Genomic DNA, 20248 nt, shown 5'->3' with positions numbered 1-20248 from the left:
GATATATACACATACCTCACCTTGCACAGTGCCTGCCATGTTATAGATACTTAACAAATGTCAACCATTATAATTACTTTCTAACATAAGAGATTTCAGAATGATTTAAAACTTTAAACTATGGTTTCACGTCCCGATACATACAATCTATATATAATTAATCAATCAGAGATGAATGGTAGTTGATTAATTATTCCAACTACAGATTTTTCAGGATAATTCAGGGAGTGGAAGCAGGAGTTAAGTATAAAATGCTCACTAGTAAAGAGAAAGCCCAGGAACAAGGAAACACTAGATGGGAGAAGTATACATCTACATTATGCATATAAACTATTCACAGTGTAAATTCACAATCCCTAAATTGTATGCTTATTTGTTAATAAAAGTAATTTACTATTTATTTTTCTGCCAAAGGCAAAGTCGGACATATATTTAATTCTTTCCCACAACCATCCTTCATTTTAAGCCATCCTACCTGCAGCTGTCTTGGCCCTAGACCAATTTCACCGGGTTACAGGGCAGAATTGATCTCACCAGTTCTTCAGTGGTATTTTGAAATTATGAGCATTAAGAAACTGTACCAAGCACTTCACACCACTACGCTACGGGGCTGGAGTTGTGGCACCTTGGTTCCTAGAAACCACTTACCTACCTGTGGTTGTTTTTTTGTTCGTTTTCCCTGAAAAGGAGTCATGCATGCAAGGGTTAAAAAAAAAAGGGGGCGGGGGGGAGAGGTTGCAGTTTTTAATGTACCAAAAAGAATTAAATAAAAAGTCTCTCGCCCACAGCAGGAGGTACCACTGTTAACAGAGTCTTGTACATTTTGCCTACTTACAAACTAAAGTAAGTAAAATAAAAACGCGTTGGTTCTAACACTGGCAACTGGAAAATGAATAAAATCCCAGGAATGTACCATTAACGGGGTATAATAGATTGTCTTATTTGAAAACTTAAGAGTGCACATCCAAACCTTTTAATAATGACCTGAGTACAGAATATTTTCCTTTGTTAAACAAATTCAAATTGTATCTAATAAGTAGATGATTATGTCGCTCTCACAATAGAAATCTATATTAACACTTAATACCATAGAACAATTTTGCCAAGCTTTTCATGCCAAAAGTGCACTATTAACAAAGGTATCACAATTTTGTTTTCCAGTAAGAGGTATGTTACATATCTGGAACCTTACTCATATAAAAGATGTTCAAGTCATGAATAAATTGTCTCTGGCAAAATGAAAACTTAATAATGTCACGGCAATGTTTAAAATACTTGGTGATACATCCCTCCTTAAAACACAAACAAACAAAACCAACTTACTTAAACCTCCACCACCCATCCATCCGCTATGATAAATTCAGATTTTTAGTTTTCCTTAAATGGGGGTGTACATGTAACATTTTATATGTCACTCTCTTTATTAAGAGCCTTGCATATAATTTCACATGCTCCCAACTGACCTTTTCATTTTTCTTGTGTGTCTCTAATGGCTGCTTAGCTGCTGCATTCCGAGGAGTTCGGACGACCTCTTCCTCAGCCACTTCGATGGTCCGTCCGTTTGGCTGCACAGCAACAATAACGGATTCTGTTATCAAACTGCTTGGCAGAGCAAATCAAAGATTTGTACTCAGGACACAGAATATACAACAATCAAATTCTACCCCCGACCCAAATTAAAGACTTTTGTACAGCTGTGTTATCTAAGACTATTGTCCCTAGGAACTACATCTTGTAATATAATAAAGAATGAACTTATAAGCAAAACTGTACCACAAATTTATTTTCTGATTTCACCCAGGCATCAGTACCTCCAACAAAAAAACAGTGGAATGGAAGCAGGAAAAAGAACTAAATTGTATTTGCATTCTGACCATCAATTGGCTGTGTAATCTCAGAGTATTTCACTCATTATCTTTGAGTCTTGTTTCTACGTCTATAAAAATGATAGGTCTGATCTATTCAAAAGTCCACAAACTTTTTTGGTAAAGGGCCAGATAGAAAATATTTTAGGCTTTGTGAGCTATGGAGTCTCTGTCCCAACTACAAAACTCTGCTACTGTAGCACAAAAGCAGCCACAGACGATACATAAAGGAATGAGTATGTCTGTGTTCCAAAAAACTTTACAAACACAGGTGGAGGGCCAGATTTGGTCCATGGACCACAGTTTGTTGGTCTCTGTATTAGATCATCGCTAATGTCCCCTGTAATCCTACAATCTAATAGCTCTACTATTCTAGGATTAAGAAGCTTTACTAACCCGCTGCCACAGTTTAAAAAGGCTACCTCAGTTTTCCTAACATCCCCAAAATAAAATGATAGCACTTAGAGGTATTCATGAGTAGAATTAAGTCTGTGAACACCAATTCTGGCTTTTAATCAGAATCACTAGTTTGGGTTTTTTTTTTTTTTTAAATGAAGCATTTCTGAGCCCCATCACCAGAAATATACAGAACTCTGAAGAAAAGGGCCCAGGTATCTCCCAGGTATCTGTATTTCTAACCTCTTCTTTCTGGATCTTACTACTTCTTTTCACTTGCCCATTCTTCTCATATTCGACACAGTAAGTTAGCAAATCAATATACTAGTTTAAATTGCTTTATTTCTAGTTCTTGCAGAACAGATTTCCACCAGGTTACTTATTACAGCAGACCTATAGCCATGAAAACAATATGAATGTTCAAAGTTTTTCTAATGTGACATTACCTGCATTTGTGCAAAATTTCAGGGATATGCAGTTGGAAAGAGAAACCATTAATATTCCAAAACCCAATCTGCAGTTTTCCCAAAGATTTATGGCAGAAAAATCCAAACAAAAGCTGTCTTTTAGCTGATTAAATTCCTAATTAACTCAAATTTAATATGCTGAGTCTTAAGCAACTTGTTAAAGTCAGACAGCTAATGTTGAAACCAGGTGTCCTCACTCTCGGTTTGGTTTTCTTTCCTCTGGGCTGTTTTGCCACTTTAATGCTATCTCTTCTCATTTCTCTGTGTTTATGTATATTGGGGGGGGGGGCGGGGAGGGGTGGAGGAGACAATGCATTGAGAAAGGTCAGAAACCCCAGAAAGGAATTTGGGCTTACAGCCATATCCACATCAGGAATATACAACTTTATTTAATCCTACTTTCCAGTATCACCATCTTACTTGTCAATTCTCATATGCCATTTCTTATTTCAGACTAGTCAAACTTACTTTTTCTGATTTTCTGGGGTCGTCCTCACCTTTCCATGTAAGCTTTACTCCAACTGACCAATCTTACAGCTCTTAAGTCCACACAGTTTCCCTCTCTTCACTTGTGGCAGCTCACAAGCCTCACATCTGTGAAACTTCATTTAACTAATTAATCCCTTCAGCAAGCTATCATAGTCACTTATATGATACCTCCATTTTACTCATGTAAATGACTAAATTGAGTCATTTTAATTTATATACTAGCTGTAAAAAAAGGTGAAATTAAGTGGTTAAAAACTATCTTAAAAACCGCTAAAAAGTTCAATGCAATTCCTTTGAGACAACTGCAAACAATGCTGATAGAGCCTCCCAAATGAAAGATGAAACAATCTTTCCTTCTGGACAAATACAAAGTCTGAAATCCTCAATCAGTGACCAACAGAGGAACACTCAGTCTCCATTTCATAGGCTCTGCGATGATCAGCAAGCCAAAGGTGGTCCCACGTTCCAACCTGTGCCAATTTTACTTGCTTCTTTGCAACAACTTATGTAGTGGCTAGAACTGCAGCTGTTCCTTCTGGTCTATGCAGATTTCCCAATTTTCCACTAACTTTTGGGCTTTATATAGGTCTCATAACTATTGGGGTTCCATAAGTCATCAACAGCTCCCCACAAATGCCTGACACCATGAAATAATAAGCCCCCTATCCCAAGGGAAAAGCCAACAGCATTCTTAGGTAGCAGGAAAAGAGGATACACTATGGTGGTTGTGCCTCTCCTACCTATCAACAGCACTAATCTGATCTCTACTAGCTGGTCAAGGAAGCCTCGTCCTGGTAAAGCATTAACCACATTTAAATTAGCAAATCCCTAAATGGAAGCATATTATGCAGATCTACTCACACGCAAACTAACACTTCAAATCCAATGTGACTTCCATGCTGGGTTTTACATGAAAGTATCTTCTCTGATCATAGAGACTTTATAATATATATGGTGTTGTTTCTACAGGTTAGAATTACATGGGCCTCTCGCTGTACCCCAGTTTAAAATCCTCTGGAAAATTTTGAGGTGTTCCCCTCCAGGGCAAACCAAAGTTAATTTTATATATAGCATGCAATCTATATTTTAAATTAGACCACCCCAAAATGTCCTTCAAATTTGGTGAAAATCAACCAGTAACAGAAAAATGATATAATCATTTCTTACAGAGATAAACTTGTAGACAATGCCATGTCAGCCTTATTATTAAACATTCCCTCAACTCCCATCCCAGATCCTTTTAAAAAATACATTCACAAAAGAACGTGTGTGTGTTGGGAGGGTGATAAGGCAGAATGAAGACACCTAGCTGACAATCAGGAAAATAAAATGGAGGAGGGGGCCACACAGCAGGGGAACAGGGTCTTATTTGATAACTACTCAAGGAAATAAAATTCTTCACGTTAGTCAATCTCCAATTTACTAATTCCATAAACATTTATTAAGTACTTAAGCACAAGGCACCTCGCTAGGGACCTCAGGGACAAGGACATATGAAAAGAATCTGCCCTCTGGGAGCTTTAAGGTTCAGAATAAGAAGATATACTTAATAATAGACTTCTACTCCATTTGAGTGGCCTTTATATATGTTAAACTGATTCTAAATTGCAGAAGAATCTATAGCTAAGGTAAGCATAAACAAGGTTTAACATTTGACACTTCTAAAATGAAAGCATTTAGAATCCTATTCTCAGTTATATAAATTTTATTTTTAGCCACGAAATGTAAAAACCATGACTTCAAATTACTTGGAAACTTCTTAAGTTTATTTATTTATTTTTTCTTAATTTTTAAAAAAAATTTATTTTATTTAGTTTTGGCTGTGTTGGGTCTTCGTTGCTGCGCACAGGCTTTCTCTAGTTGCGGCAAGCAGGGGCTACTCTTTGTTGCGGTGCATGGGCTTCTTGTTGCGGTGGCTTCTCTTGTTGCGGAGCATGAGCTCTAGGCGCCCAGGCTTCAGCAGTTGTGGCACGTGGGCTCAGTAGTTGTGGCTCACGGGCTCAGCAGTTGTGGCCCGTGAGCTCTATAGAGTGCAGGCTCAGTAGCTGTGGCACACGAGCTTAGTTGTTCTGCGGAATGTGGGATCTTCCCGAACCCGTGTTCCCTGCATTGGCAGGCGGATTCTTAACCACTGCACCACCAGGGAAGTCCATTTCTTAAGTTTAGAAACTAGAAGGGCAGTCTACTAACTACCAAAAAAAGGGGAAATATGAAAAGACTATGGGCTTTGGAGTGGACAACCTGGGATTAAGGCCCAACTTCCATATTTAATCACCATGACTATAAGCATTTTCCTTGACTTAACCCTCAACTTCATCATCTGTAAATACGAAGAAAATATGTAACTTGTCTTCTGTAACTTGTTAAAGTGACAGTAAATGAGAAAACATGTGAAAGCATACTTTACTTGCTCAAGAAACAGTTTCTTCCCTTCAATATCCTTTCCTCTCCAAAGCTATGATGGCCCATATACTCAACCCATGTTCCAGCACTCAAGTCATTTTTCATACTAGCAAGCTCAAAATATATGTTAAGTCCTGGTGGTCAAGAGGGCTAACAAACTGTACATGTATCCAATGGGCCCAATGCTCCAGACACAAATTCTTTTGGGAAGTTAACAGAATACAAATGATGAGTAAATGTATCCTCTCAGAGGCTAGAAATAGTCCAGGCTTGCTCTAGAGACATGTCATACTATCTTTCTTTTTTAAAAAGCTGCTTATAGTTTCACTGTTTTCTAGAAAAATTACACAATATTCATTCATGTTCATTCACTCAACATCCAGTAAGTGAACTCAGTAGAGTAATATGCAGAACCCTTAAAACCTTGAAACAAAGGCAAGTGAGGCACAATTCCTGCCCTCAAGAAGCTTAGACCAAAGCAAAGGAAGAACACAATAGCACACACTAAAATACCAGACAAAAGATGTACTCTGCCTCGCCCACCCCCCCCATCCCCTTAGAGGAGAAGAGTATGAGTTTTGAAGGCAAGCTGAGACCACGGTTGAATCCCCAAATGTCTATCACCCTGGACAAGTTACTACTTCACTGGAGTCTCAGTTTTCTTAGCTGGAAATTATACTGAGCATACAGGAAGCGTAAGACTACATATTATGTCCATGATAAAAAAAAATAAAGGCAAGACATCATGGAAATTCAAGAGATAGCATCTTTAGCTGATAGACCTAATAATTTCCAAGTATTTGCCATGTGCCAAGTACATGCATTATCTCATTTAATGGACAAGACTTAGTCTTGGTCAGTTTCTTCGTTTTAGTTGTGAAGAGTGCTGATACATATTCAAGACAGAACAATTTCTTGTCATTTATTTGAAAACACAAATTGTGTGTTTTTTCCTGCCAAATGTTGTGCACATATCAATTACATAAACTAAACATACACATAAACTACAGCTTCAGTCACAGTAATTTACCAACTTATTTTTAAATTCAACCCCAATTTTAAACTCCTAAAAACTAAGAGGATAATCTTACAAATATGGCCTATAAATCAAATTTGCAAAATCTTGCTATATACCCTGAGATATTTCCTTTAGGGTAAAGATCCTTGTGCCTTCTCCACAGCTAGCCAAAACTAAATCCTCTTCAGGGATTCCAAAACATCTCTTTGTTGATTGCATCAGGGATGCTCAGGGCTACTATTATAGGTTAGAGAGATGACATTCAATACCTATCACATGGCCAAATTATTCTAAAGATGATTTTTGAAACACTAAATACAGCATCGGTTTTCAAGGTTTTATGTCAGATGGGTACTGAGGTAAGGATTACAGGTGATACAGCAGACACATATCCATGCAATTCTTTCTCAGATCCTGATGGATGCCTTCTGGAACACTGGCATTCTGTGGAACAGTTTGAAAACCACTAGCATAGTTGGTGAGAAAACAGAGTAAATTTAAAAACTGGACAGGAATTCCCAGGTGATCCAGTGGTTAGGAACTTGGTGTTTTCACTGCCAAGGGCCGGGTTCAATCCCTGGTGGGGGAACTAAGATCCCACAAGCCATGTGGCGCGGCCAAATAAAACTGGTCAGGTAACACCAAGTCCTCACAGAGATCTTATGATTTTGTTTGAATAGTAATAATAGTAACAATCATTTAAAAATGCTTTCAAGGCTTTCACAACCTTAAGAAGTAGTACATTACTCAATAAAGCCAAAGTGCAACAAAAACAAGTGTTCGGAGGGTTTATTGCTGCTCTTGGTATTTAAGATGAGCACAACTATTTAAGGTCTTTTCTGTCAGAACTATTGAAGGTCTTTTCTGCAAGGCCTCTGGCAGAAGAAAATGACAGGATGAAAAAGTCCTGTCATGTAACCAAACAAATGGAGCCAAAATTCTGGAGCTTCTGTAGAGGTCATTATAATTTTCAGCAGGAACTTCTGATTCTAAAAGTAAAATTTAAAAGCAACAAAGTTGTAACTCACTGAGAAAATTAGATTTGTTCTCTGAATGCAATATAATATCCTGGAACATGCTATCAAAATGAGAGGTTACAAAAAAAAAATCAGAGAGGTCTAATGGAAATAACAGTGAGTTCTTAGACTAGAAATCAGGGTATTGTTTTGCCTTTGAAATGCCTTTGCTCTATGACCTTGAATAAGTCACTTAATCTCTCTGAATCTCAAGATTCCTTTTTGTAAAATCAGGAATGTTTGTTTTACCTATCACTCAGGATTTTTAAATCAAATGAGTATTCTTCTAAGACTTAAAACTAAGAGGACTAATGACTTAAAGGGAAAAAGAAAATCCTGTAGATGACACGAAACTTTAGTAATACCTGGGATGACATGGTAAAACCACCAACTATGAATAAAAGACATAATTCTATTGAGAATATCTTAAAAAACAAATTTATTTAGCCCAATAACAGATTAGATTATTCAACTAAACAGTGAGATGTCATTTTAGATACTTCATTCAGCATTTAGTTTAACAAATAATTATCAAAGGCTCTTATATGCCAGTCACTGCTTGCTATCCCATACCAAGGCTTATAATCTAGTGGAGAGAAAAGACACCGAGCAAAAGTAAATGAATAAGTTACTAGACAACTTACAAACTACAATAAAGGAAACACATATAAGAGGTTAAGACAGAAAATAGAAGGGGATGCCTATTTCAAATGGGGTGATCAGGAAAGCATTTTCTGGGAAGGTGAGTTTTAAAGTGAGATCTAAAGGCTGATTAGAACAGTGCGGTCAAGATGGTTCCAGAAGTGTTAGTAACAGCTCACATAAAGGTACTGGGTTGTGAGAGTTTGAAGAACTGAAAAAGATTACTATAGGTGAAGGTAGCAAATGAGAGGAAACCAACTCAAAATTGCTTAGAAAAAAAAGCAGGTGCTGGGCCATGTAGGAAAGAAGTTTAGATTTTAAATGCAAAAGCTACTGAAATGTTCGTTTTAGACAAGATGGTGACTTGTTTTTAAAAAGACTCCTTACTAGGGTGTTGAGGAAGGACTGGGGGCAGCCAACAGAAGCTACTGCTGTACAAGCGAGTTAAGGTGATAATAGCTGGACTAAATATACGTTTTGGAGATAAAACTGATGGTACTTGCTGAAGGATTAGGATATGAGGTGAAGATGAGGAGGTAAGGAAAAGAGAAGAACCAAGAACGATTCTTAGATTTTTGGCTTGAGTAACTGAAGGAATGGCAGAGTCATTTACCATTTACAGAAATGGGGAAGACTGGGAGAGGGCAGGGAATTATAAGCCCTATTTTGGCGATGTTAAAGTTTTTGAGACAAACATCAGGTTTCTAATTGAAGAAACCCAGTGTACATCTAGACATGAGGTTTTGGAGATGAGAGGAATAGTCCAGTTACAGATACAGGCAAATTAACAGTTGATCACCACTATTTGAAGATTCCACATTGGCAAATTTGCTTACTCACTAAAATTTATTTCTAACCCCAAAATCAATACTTGTCATTCTTGGACATGCACAGAGCTGTGAAAAGATCTGAGTCATCCTACAAGCACATTCCCAGGCAATGCTCTGCCTTCTTGTTTCAGCTCTCATAAAAAATATAAAATAAACATAAAAAAGAGAGACCAACTCTAGCTGGGGAGCTACAAAAGGCTTTATAGTAAAGGCAACAATGTAGCTGGGCCTTGAAGGATAGGTAGAAATTGGTAGAGATACAGAAAAAATAGGCCTTTCAGAAAAAATAATATGAATAGAAGAAGATAATATGAATAAAGAGACAATGACGTCTAGCTAATGGTAATGTCTTAGGGGTAATGGTATGAGATAAATCTAAGATGGGGTTAGATCATGAAAAGGCTTGAGTGCCATGTCACTGGATCTTATTCAACAACAGGTGTTGGGGAACTACTGAAAAGACGTGAACTTGAAAGTCACACGATCAGAGTTGGGCTTTCAAAGATTTAGCTGGCATAAGTGGGTAGAAGGGATTGGCAACAAAGGGACTGGAAGCATGAAAACCAGTTAGGATGCTGTAAGACAGCCTAAGCAAAAGGTAACAGTCCACAAGTAGGGCAGCGGCAGTGAAACTGGAAAAGAAGTAAAGACTACAAAAGACACAGCATACTATTAGAATGATTTATTGGCTGTATAACGATGGACCTTACAAATTTTTAGCCAGATGAGGCAAACACAGCCATTTTCCACTGTAAAAATAAAAAGGTGGCTCACATGGAATTTACTAGGCATGAAAAATAGGAGTATGTTGCATAAATACTTTGGTGGGACATCTTACTATATTACGCATTCAATAATTACTTATTGACTGCCAGCACCGTGCAAGGTTATACAGTAGCAAACAAGACAAAACACTACTCTTTTATTTACTGAGCTTATAGATATTAACAATCGCACTATGGCAAGTCTTTATGAAAATTCCTAAACTAATATGAAAAAAACTTGTCCACTAAAATGAATTTTCTTTGACGATGATCTTGGTTACCTGCTTCCAGCTGAAATTCAAAGCAACAATTGTTAAAGACCAGTTATCTGAGATCTTACATCCATCCATATCGCTGCGCAGATTAAGTCAAGCGAAAAATATTTACTGAGTGCCTATTTAACACTTACAATGAACTAGGTGTCATGAAAAATACATGTATGAAAACAATGTTTTCCAAAAATGCCAAGAGCTAAGCCCAGTGAAAAGTGCTGCCCCCTTCATCACCCCCTCCACCTTTAACAGGGGAATGAACTGCAATTCATGTCCCCCAAAACTTATGGCAAGAAATTAGGGGGTAAAAAGCAAACCGATATAAGAATTAAAAAAAAAAAAAAGCTTATGAATAGATTTTAAAAAGCTAAACGACATCTACTCTACAAATAAAAGAAGGCAACTAGAAACAAATTTTGAAAATTCAAGTTGTAAAATTTGGAATGATTTAAGAGAAAACTAAAAAGGATGGACTGAGAGGACAAAAATAAAGTATTTAAACAAATATGGAATGTCCTTTTAAAAAACTGTAGTAGTTGACATCACTGATTCCACTTGAATCAGAATTAAGTATATCTTAAAATGTTTATCAGAATGATGTAGTAATAAAAGATGGATCATAAGATTAAACATGACTCCATTTAGAAATCTCTCTTATACCATGGATCTTATGGCCCTATTGCAGTGAATGATTTTCAAACTCATAGACAAGGGAGCTTGTTAAAAATGCAGATTCCCTGAACCCAGTTCCACAGATTCTGAATTTACAAGATCTGTAGTAGGACTCAGGAATCTACACCATTTAACAAGCATTCAAAGTAACTCTACTGCAGGGACTTCCCTGGTGCTCCAGTGGTTAAGCCTCCATGCTTCGAATGCAGGGGACGCTGGTTGGACCCCTGGTCAGGGAACTAGGATCCCACAGGTCGTGTGGCACGACCAAAAAAAACAAACAAAAAAACCCCCAAAGTAAGTCTATTGCAAGTAGTTAGGGTTAACACTCTGAGGAATCCTGCAGTGTTTTAACTCAACTAAGATCTTCAATTTATAAACAAGATAAGCTAATCGGAGCATGGTTAAATGCCTTACTCAAATTTAGAGGTCCTAATTCCTGCCAGGCTGACAGAGTTCAGTCTTCCTCCCCTGAGCCAGGGCTGTTTCTTCAGTCTCTCCCACTATCCTGCTCCTCCCCACTTTCAAAGTCAAATTCTGTGATAAGGTTTTTCCCGGCCACCTGGGCCCACACTAGGGTTTTCTGATAATCTTTTTCCACAACTGGAATAAGCAGCTCCCTGGGGAAAAACTAAGCTTTTACTTTTGTATTCCCTTCACTGTGAGACATATTCCTTTTTACTGCCTTCAATTTGCAAGCAGTATCCTGCTTTTCCCCAAGTAAATATTTAGCACAGTGCAAACCATATGAGTACTAACTAAATAAATGGAAGCTTGTATTTCTTAACCCTATAAAGCAGTGTTTTTCTAACTGTGGGTCACGCCTCACAATCAAATGTGAAACCAATTTAGTGGGTCACAAATACCATTAAAGAAAAACAGTTTGATACATGTGTGGTGGGTATTGCAATGTAAAATGTTTTCAATGTAGGTTGCAAAAACGTTTGAAAGCCACAGTTTTGTACATGCTGATGAACTTCTCCAACACAACTTTACCATTAGGTAGGCAAATACGTTTTCTCACGCCATTCTCCACTCCCCAAAGCTAAAACTGGATTTATTTATTCATTCCCCTTTCCTTAACTCAAATGAAAAGGAGAAGGAACAAGTACTAAGTTTGATAAGCATTTTTCACAGCACAAGGTCCACAGGAGCCTGTCTGTGCTCCTTCTTCAGATGGGTCGTCCAAGTGTTGTGATGCACTTCGGGTGGGCACTCGGAGCACCTGTCTCTTGACCCAAGTCTATCTGAAATTCCAGACGTCCCAAACAGGGCTTTGAAATGTTCACATCCTGCTTCATCCACACTGGTCCTAGGCTTATTAATGTATGTGTTTTTTTCAAGATCACCTTCTTTCCTGTCTTGGAGCCAGGTTCTTTATTTCCACCATAACATTACTTTCTGGTAATCCTTGATACTCTCTACAAGTTTAAATATAATTACCTATGTTCCAAATCACTTGTATTTTCTCTTCTCCTAACCTAAGGTGGTATTCATACTGACAAAGTTGTATCCTTTCCCAGGTCTTGCATGTATCTTGCATCCTCTTAATCAGCAGGTCTAATCTAGACCTAATAATGCAGTAACTGTGACCTGTCACATCTCTACTACAGCCTTATCCTTTGTACTGTTACCAACCATACTCTCATTGCTTTAGCTTCAACTCAGATCTCACTTCCTCCAATAACTTGCCTAAATCCCTCCAATGGAAATAGTCTCCCAATCGCCAACCCTCATTTATACTGCTCACACCTCTACAGCACCTGTCAGTCTACAAAGTATTAGAATTATTTTTGAATCTGTCTCCTGTATTAGTTTCCATGACTGACTTTAACTCTCACGTGTATACTTCCCACTGTCCAGCAAAAATCAGAGCGCAGTTCACACAGTATTGTACTTTATCGTACTGAAAAGGGGAAGAGCTAAAACCAGTGGCTATAAAAATAGGTTAGGAGCTGTTTCTCATTTTGCACACCCTCCATACCCTGCTCAACTGCACGGTATTTTTTAAAAAAATGAATAAAACCATGAACATTCCAATGGGAGAACCATGGGGAAATAGCCATAAAGGCCGCAGAAATAAAACGCGAAGGCATGATAAAACGGCTGTGATGCTCTCTGCATTTCCACACGTGGCCCGGTAAATCGGTGCCGGAACGCCTCGCGCAGCCTGCGCCTTTCTGCTCTGTCATCCCTTTACTCTATTTCAAAACCGCCCACACCGCTCCGCCGAACTTGCCTGAGCGCTCTCTCGGAAGGCCCCGGAGCCCCCAGTACCCGAGAAAACAGACCCCCTCTTGCCTTGCTCCAGGTCCGGCCTCCACTTGCCACAGGCACCGGAATGAGAGGGGGCCACCGTCTCCCTTCAACAGTCCCAACTAAAATGGAAGCGCGTCCAGACCTGGGTACCTTTAAGCCTAGAGTCAGCCCCGGAGTCTGCAGGCCGCCGTATCTCCCCATCTCAGTGTGACCCGAGCCAGGCTCTGCCTCCCCGGCGCAGTCTTGCCACAACTTCCCCACCGTCAGGTCCCATCAGCCTCCGCACACACATGCAGCCGACCCAGCAGGCCTCGGGGACGTTGGCATGTCGTTCCGGCGGTCAAGGTTCCCGAGAACGACCTGACCGCCGGGCGCTTCTATTTAAACATACCTCGCACTGTCTAACTTCCTTCCTCTAAACTCATCTTCCCCACCGGTCCCATACTTCCTGAGTTTCCACCGTTCTCTAAGTAACGTGTCCACCGATCACCTCCTCCGCCTGGGGAGACTGCGTCCCGGCTCTCGACTAACCTCACTCTTTTCCTTTCCCATTCCCGGCTGGGGCGGCTCGCGTTTGGCCTCCCGCAAGCTCGAGGGGCTCCACGCTGGCCCCTCGCCCCTACTCTCCCGCCACTCCTCCCCTACTCACTTTGGGCTTCTCCGGCAATTTCTTCCGGTTCTTCTTCTTCTGCTCCTCGCTCCTGAGATTCTTCAGCACGCCTAGGTCGTCAGAGGCCGGGCCCGGCGCGGCCGCCGCCTCCTCCCGCTTGCGGGGCGGGCTCCTCCGCTTCTTGCGGGCGCCGGCGCAAGCCGCGGCCCAGCCGTAGCCGAGCAGGAAGAGCAGCAGGAGCCCGAGCGTGCCCATGCCCACCAGGATCACCCAGCCCGGGTACCGTTTCGGCTCCAGCCCCAGGTCGAGGCCCAGCTCGGTGCGCAGAAACCCTAGGCCGACCGAGAGCATTTCCTGCAGCCGGGCTGAGCCCTCCTCGGCCTGCTGGGCCAGCTCGTCCAGCCAGCTCCGTGTAGCCATCTTCCCTCCCGTCAGGGGCACTCGCAGAATGACGCCGGGGCGCAGAGACGCCGTGGAACAGTCAAGGGAAGCAAGGAAAGGCCGGGCCGGACAGCCTCAGGCCGAGCGCATTGCGGCCGCCCCTCGCGCCGGAGCCGGGGATCGGCCGCTGCCGCCGCCAGGAGGACAGGGGGCTCCCAGTGTCCCCCGTCAGCCTCACTCCGCCGCCGCCAGGAGGAGGGGGGCGGCGGGAGGGAGTGTCTCCAGCGGCGGCCGCTAAGCGGCGTCTCCGCGCCAGGGCCAGGCCCCGCTGTCCTCCCTCGGCGGAACAATGGCGGCTCCGGCCGCGATCCACGCAGCGAGCGTAGACTAGGAGCAGGGCAGAGGGTCACGTGGGCGACGGTGGGCGGGGCGTGGGGTGTCACGTGGGCGCGGGCGAGGCCGGGCGGGGCTGGAGCCGTTGGAGCTAGCGCGCCGCGGCTGCAGTTGGCGGTGACCCTTTCGGGCCTGGTGGCGGCGCCGAGCCCTGGGGATCGGTGACTCTGGGCGGGTGGCTGGGAGGGGTTAACCGGAGGAAGTCTTTGCGGGATGGCTGGTGGCCCGGAGCTAGGAGACGTGGCGCTTTGAATGAGTCCAGGGGAGGGGCTCTCGGCGAAGCCTGGGGGTTGGGGGGGTGTGGAAGAGGGCGAAGAGCGAGGAACCGGGTCACGGGGTCTGGGTCAAAATTGCCCTAGTAACTGTCTCTTTTCTCCATTCTTTTTCTGGTAGTGGTGTAGGGGTGGAAGCGGCTTTTTCTCCCTGGGTCACCGGTCGGCTAGATGCTTCCAGGTGGGCTCAGCCGAGTCTGAAACTGGTCACTCTTCTTCCAGCGCATAGGTTTAGTTCACAAATTGGGTTTGTCTCTTCACGGCCAACTTACCCACATTGCGCGTCTACCATTTGCCTGCCAGGCTAGGGCTCTTTTGCGTGGTTTCTCTCCTTCGCTCTTGCTCTCGCTGCTATTAGTCGCCAGAATTCAAAAGTTGGAAAGCCCGTGGGCAGTATTCTTTTCCTACTCGTTTGTAGCTTTAATAAGAAATAATAAGAGGCATACTGGATTGTGTTTTACATGTAGAGGTAGATTCCTTGTTGCGTTTTATTTTAAGCTTTTGGGCCAGATCACAAAAGGAGTTTGCAAAAATTCTGTTTTTATATGCTGTGTTGACCATATCTGGGTAGCGTTAATAAGAAATGAATTTTCAGATCTCAGTTACAAAGATGATATTCGGGGCTGCCGTAGGGTTTTCAAGTTACATTTCCCTGTAAGGAAACTGGGTGTTTTATCATTAAGTGATAATTAGCATGTAAGCAGGTGTCTTAAGTGAACTAAAAACAGGCTTTCTCAACGAATAGAAAGGGGGGTAATATTAATAAGTACCGAATCCAAAAATGTATTTAGGAGTATTTTGACCTACTTTGCAACTGTGTTGTAATGCATGTTGTGATTAATGGATGGAAGGGAGTTTGGTAAATAATAAATAATAAAAATAAACTGCTACTCTTGCAAAGCTTTATACAGACTTATAATTAAAGGTTGTGTAAATTACAAGGCCAAAAACTTAGAAGATGTCATTGGAACTACTTCATCTCTAAAAGGTTGCAAATTCCACTTATATTTATGAAAGTAGATTTATCATTCTACATTTATGTTTTGGTTCCAGAGACATGAAGGATGATAACTTTCCTAAGAAGTTCCACTGCCCATTCTAGGTTAACACCTGTGGATTCATGAATTAAGCTATTACACAATAATAGTAGCTGGGTTTGCCTGTTCCTTTGGCAGCCTAGCAAGTATTGATTATGTAAAATCCTGTCACCTTTCTTCTTTCTTTTTCTGTGACTCTCCTTTGATCTTAAAAAGAAAATGTTTACTGTATTTTGGTAATACAGGTATAATCATTTTTCATATATAACTTTGTAGTCATCTTTTTAAGTTTTTATTTTAAGAACAAAAATGGAGTCATACACTATTTACTGTTTTGCATTTGATGTGGTCATGAACATTCATGTCACTTGATAAAGCCCACCTGATAAAGCTCACCAGGAACATACCAGTAGCCCCACAAAGTTAGGTTTATTAACTTGCAGCAGAATGAAGTTTAGGTAAAATTTAAACGAAAGAATGCTTTGAAAGACAAAGCAAGCTGTGTCTAAAAGAGTTAATATTAGGCCTAGCCTAAGTAGACTCAGAATCCTAATTCCCTGGACATGGCAAAGTTAAGAGACATATAAAACGTCATTTCTGAAACCTCTTTCCTGGAGGCAACTGGGTTGGGAATGAAGACTGCTTATCCTGAGAGTCAGAGTGACCCATACAGTGGAATACCACTCAGACATAAATACATGCAGCAACATAGGTGAATCTCAACATAATTACGCTGAGTGAAAGAAGGTGAAAGAAGCCAGGCAAAAAAGAGTATGTACTGTATGATTCCATTTGTATAAAACTAGAAAATGCAAACTAATCTATAGTGACAGCAAATCAGTGGTGACTTGGGGAGGGGAGTGGGACCAAGGAGCAGTGGGAGGGAGGGGTTTAAAAGGGGCACCAGGAAACTTTGGGGAGTGATGGCTATGTTATCTTTATTATTATGGTTTTATGGGTCTGTGGGTTTTATGGGTTTATGTATGTCAAAACTTACCAAATTGTATACTTTAGATATTGTAGTTTATGTCAAATATACCTCAATAAAACAGTTCACAGAAGTTTTTTGAAAAATGACCCATGTGGAACAGCTGTGTATAGGCGTGGCATGCTCCATGCTCGCCGATAGGATTTTTTTTTTATGATATTTATTTATTTATTTATTATTTGGTCGCACCTTGCGACTTGTGGGATCTTAGTTCCCTGAAACCAGGGATCGAACCCTTGCCCTCGGCAATGAAAGTACGGAGTCTTAACCACTGGACTGCCGGGGAATTCCCACTGATAGGATTTTTAACAAAGTTTTTACCAATCTATGATTTTAAGGTTTCTCAGCACTATATCCATTTATTTATTTATTTTTGGCTGCATTGGGTCTTCTTGCTGCGTGCGGGCTTTCTCTAGTTGCGGTGAGCGGGAGCCACTCTTTGTTGCGGTGCGCGGGCTTCTCATTGCGGTGGCTTCTCTTGTTGCAGAGCATGGGCTCTAGGTGTGTGGGCTTCAGTAGTTGTGGCTCACAGGCTGTAGAGCACAGGCTCAGTAGTTGTGGCGCACGGGCTTAATTGCTCCGCGGCATGTGGGATCTTCCCGGACCAGGGCTTGAACCCGTGTCCCCTGCATTGGCAGTCGGATTCTTAACCACTGCACCACCAGGGAAGTCCTCAGCACTATATCCTTGATGTTAATTATCAAAAAAGTTTTTTTTTTTTTTACAGGTTTGCGTAATAAATATTCACTTATTCTATGATCTGGCTCTACTGTAATTTATTTAACATACTTTATTGTTGGATAGTTAGGTTATTTACAAGGTTTTCTTTGTTTTTCTGCCATTAAATGCAATTCTGTCATGAATATGCTTGTAACTAAATAGCTTTGCGAATAGCCATAGTAACTTTTTAAAATCAGTTTTATTTTATTTTTTTAATAATTAATTAATTAATTAATTAATTAATTAATTATTTTGGCTGTGTCGAGTCTTAGTTGCAGCATGCGGGATCTTTCCTTGCAGTGCACGGGCTTCTCTCTAGTTGTGGCTCTCAGGCTCCAGAGCACATGGGTTCAGTAGTTGCCCCACGGCATGGAGGATCTTAGTTCCCCAACCAGGGATGGAACCTGCGTCCCCTGCATTGGAAGCCGGGTTCTTAACCACCAGACAGCCAGGGAAGTCCCCATGATAAGTTCTTTTTTTTTTTAGAAAGATATTCGCCATGTATTTCTTATTTAGGTCTTTTTTTTAAAAAAATTTATTTATTTTTATATTTATTTTTGGCTGTGTTGGGTCTTCGTTTCTGTGCGAGGGCTTTGTCTACTTGTGGCAAGCGGGGGCCACTCTTCATCGCGGTGCGCGGGCCTCTCACTGTCGTGGCCTCTCTTGTTGCGGAGCACAGGCTCCAGACGTGCAGGTTCAGTAGTTGTGGCTCACGGGCCTAGTTGCTCCGTGGCATGTGGGATCTTCCCAGACCAGGGCTCGAACCCATGTCCCCTGCATTGGCAGGCAGATTCTCAACCACTGCGCCACCAGGGAAGCCCCCCATGATAAGTTCTTGAGGGTAAAATCCTGGCACTGTCATTTCCTGAGGCATAGCCCACAGTATGTGATTTAATGCTTAGTTTGGAAGTTTTAAGAGACCTGAAGATGTTCTACCTAAGGCCTCTCACTTCATAGAAGAGAAAAAGGAAGCTTCAAAGGGTTAGGGCTCCTACCGCAGTGTCAGGGTGGCTGAGCTCATAGTAGAACCCAGTCTTCCCTGTTCTTGACCCCTTGGTTGCTCCTCTTCTTCATATACTCTGTGATCAATTCTTGGGATTAGTGTGTGGTTGTTTTCTCCGACTGCTATAACAATATTCCATAGACTAGGTAGCTTAAACAACTGAAATTTATTTTGTCACAGTTCTAGAGGCTGGAAGTCCAAGATCGGGTGCCAGCATGGTTGGGTTGCGGTAAGGGCTCTCTTCCTGGCTTGCAGATGGCCACTTTCTTGCTGTGTCCTCACATGGTGGAGAGAGAGCCAGTGAGCTCTCTAGTGTCTCTTATAAAGACGCTAATCCTCTCAGATCAGGGCCCCACCCTTATGACTTCATTTAACCTTAATTGCTTCCTTAAAGACCGTATCTGCAAATACAGTCATGTTGGGGTTAGGGCTGCAACGTATGGATTTGGAGGGGGGGACACAAACTTTCAGTCCATAACGATGCAGGAAGCTTCCATTCAAGTAGCTTATCTTTCAGGGCTGATGAAAGAAAAATGCTGATTTGGGTCTTTAAAATGGAGGCTATTTACATTATGAACTCCTGGGTCACAGGATTATATACCTAGGAGGATGATTATTTTTTAAAATTTCTTTTATTTTTGGCTGCGTTGGGTTTTTCTTACTGCATGCGGGCTTTCTCTAGTTGCAGCGAGCTGGGGCTACTCTTCATTGCAGTGCACAGGCTCTAGGCACACGGGCTTCAGTAGTTGTGGCGTGCAGGTTCAGTACTTGTGGCGCATGGGCTTAGTTGCTCCGCGGCATGTGGGATCTTCCCGGACCAGGGCTCGAACCCATGTCCCCTGCATTGGCAGGTGGATTCTTAACCACTGCACCACCAGGGAAGTCCTAGGAGGAGGATTTTACAGTAAAGCGGGGAATACAGTTGAGTGTGCCAAGAATTTGGAGATATAGTCAGGAAAGGGTTACCCTCAGAATAAATTTTGTAAGCATTAGTAAATAATAAAGTTCTCTGCAGATGTATCCTAACTAAGCTGAAAGATAGTTTATGAGTGTGTCGCTGAAAGGGCCAGGATACTTCCAAGCCTCTTTAAAAGATTGGAGAATTTGCTAAGAACCTGTGTGGAACTAAAAACTGGTTGGGGCATGAGGGCAGGGGCCAGGGGAAGCAGAAAAGACGGTGAATATGGTAACAAAAATGAAAGTTGTGGTGTATCCATTCAGTGGAATGCTGTGCAGCAGTGAACATGTCCAAGGACACTCATTGCGATACCATGTATGTAAAGTTTAAAAAATAGATTTATAGATAAAGATGTAAAACCATGCATGGGAATAATGAACACCAAGTCAGAATAGTACTTATTTGTAGGGAGAGAGAGAGAGAGAAATGGGATTGGGGTGAAGTATACACGGGGCTACAAATGAATCTATAGCGTTTTTATCTCTTAAATTAGGTTATGGGTAAAAGAGTGCTCCTTATCTCTACTTTTTGTATGCCTGAGATACTTTGTAATTTAAGTGACAAAAATTAAATGACAAAAGCAATAGTTTGCACAGAGGCTAGGCAAAATAATGGAGGCCCCTGACTATTTAATTGTGGGGTTGCTGTGATCTTATAGTGGGGAAAGGTATATTAGACCATATCAGTAGATATCCCCTAAGGTCATTTAACCCCCTTTGCTCTGATTTCATGCTCAGCACACCATACCCACCTTGTAATGAGGCATCTCCTTTACTACAGGAAGATCTGACTT

General features: G+C 41.5%; 1 protein-coding gene and 1 long non-coding RNA gene across 9 annotated transcripts in view; one reads left to right on the top strand and one right to left on the bottom strand.

Moving 5' to 3' along the window:
* Positions 1 to 14481, bottom strand: part of MTDH (metadherin) — a 53505-nt gene extending 39024 nt beyond the window's left edge. For 2 of the 8 annotated variants that reach the window (XM_082432720.1, XM_082432725.1), the window contains exons 1-2: positions 13743 to 14446; positions 1464 to 1565 (exon numbers count right to left, since the gene is read on the bottom strand). In XM_082432720.1, the coding sequence (XP_082288846.1) occupies positions 1464 to 1565; positions 13743 to 14123 (483 nt within the window). In that variant the 5' untranslated portion in view covers positions 14124 to 14446. Of the gene's footprint in view, positions 1 to 1463; positions 1566 to 13742 lie in introns of all 8 variants that reach the window. The other 6 variants (XR_014255334.1, XM_082432719.1, XM_082432724.1 and 3 more) reach the window with 6 other exon arrangements.
* The window catches only part of LOC309646452, a 333740-nt gene that overhangs the window by 211497 nt on the left and 101995 nt on the right, over positions 1 to 20248 (top strand). The window lies entirely within an intron of this gene.

The sequence above is a fragment of the Balaenoptera physalus genome (genome assembly GCF_965194825.1).
Source record: "Balaenoptera physalus genome assembly, chromosome: 17".
Lineage (NCBI taxonomy): Eukaryota > Metazoa > Chordata > Mammalia > Artiodactyla > Balaenopteridae > Balaenoptera > Balaenoptera physalus.
The sequence above is the reverse complement of the archived record's forward strand: the minus strand, read 5'-3'. Positions and strand labels throughout refer to the sequence as shown.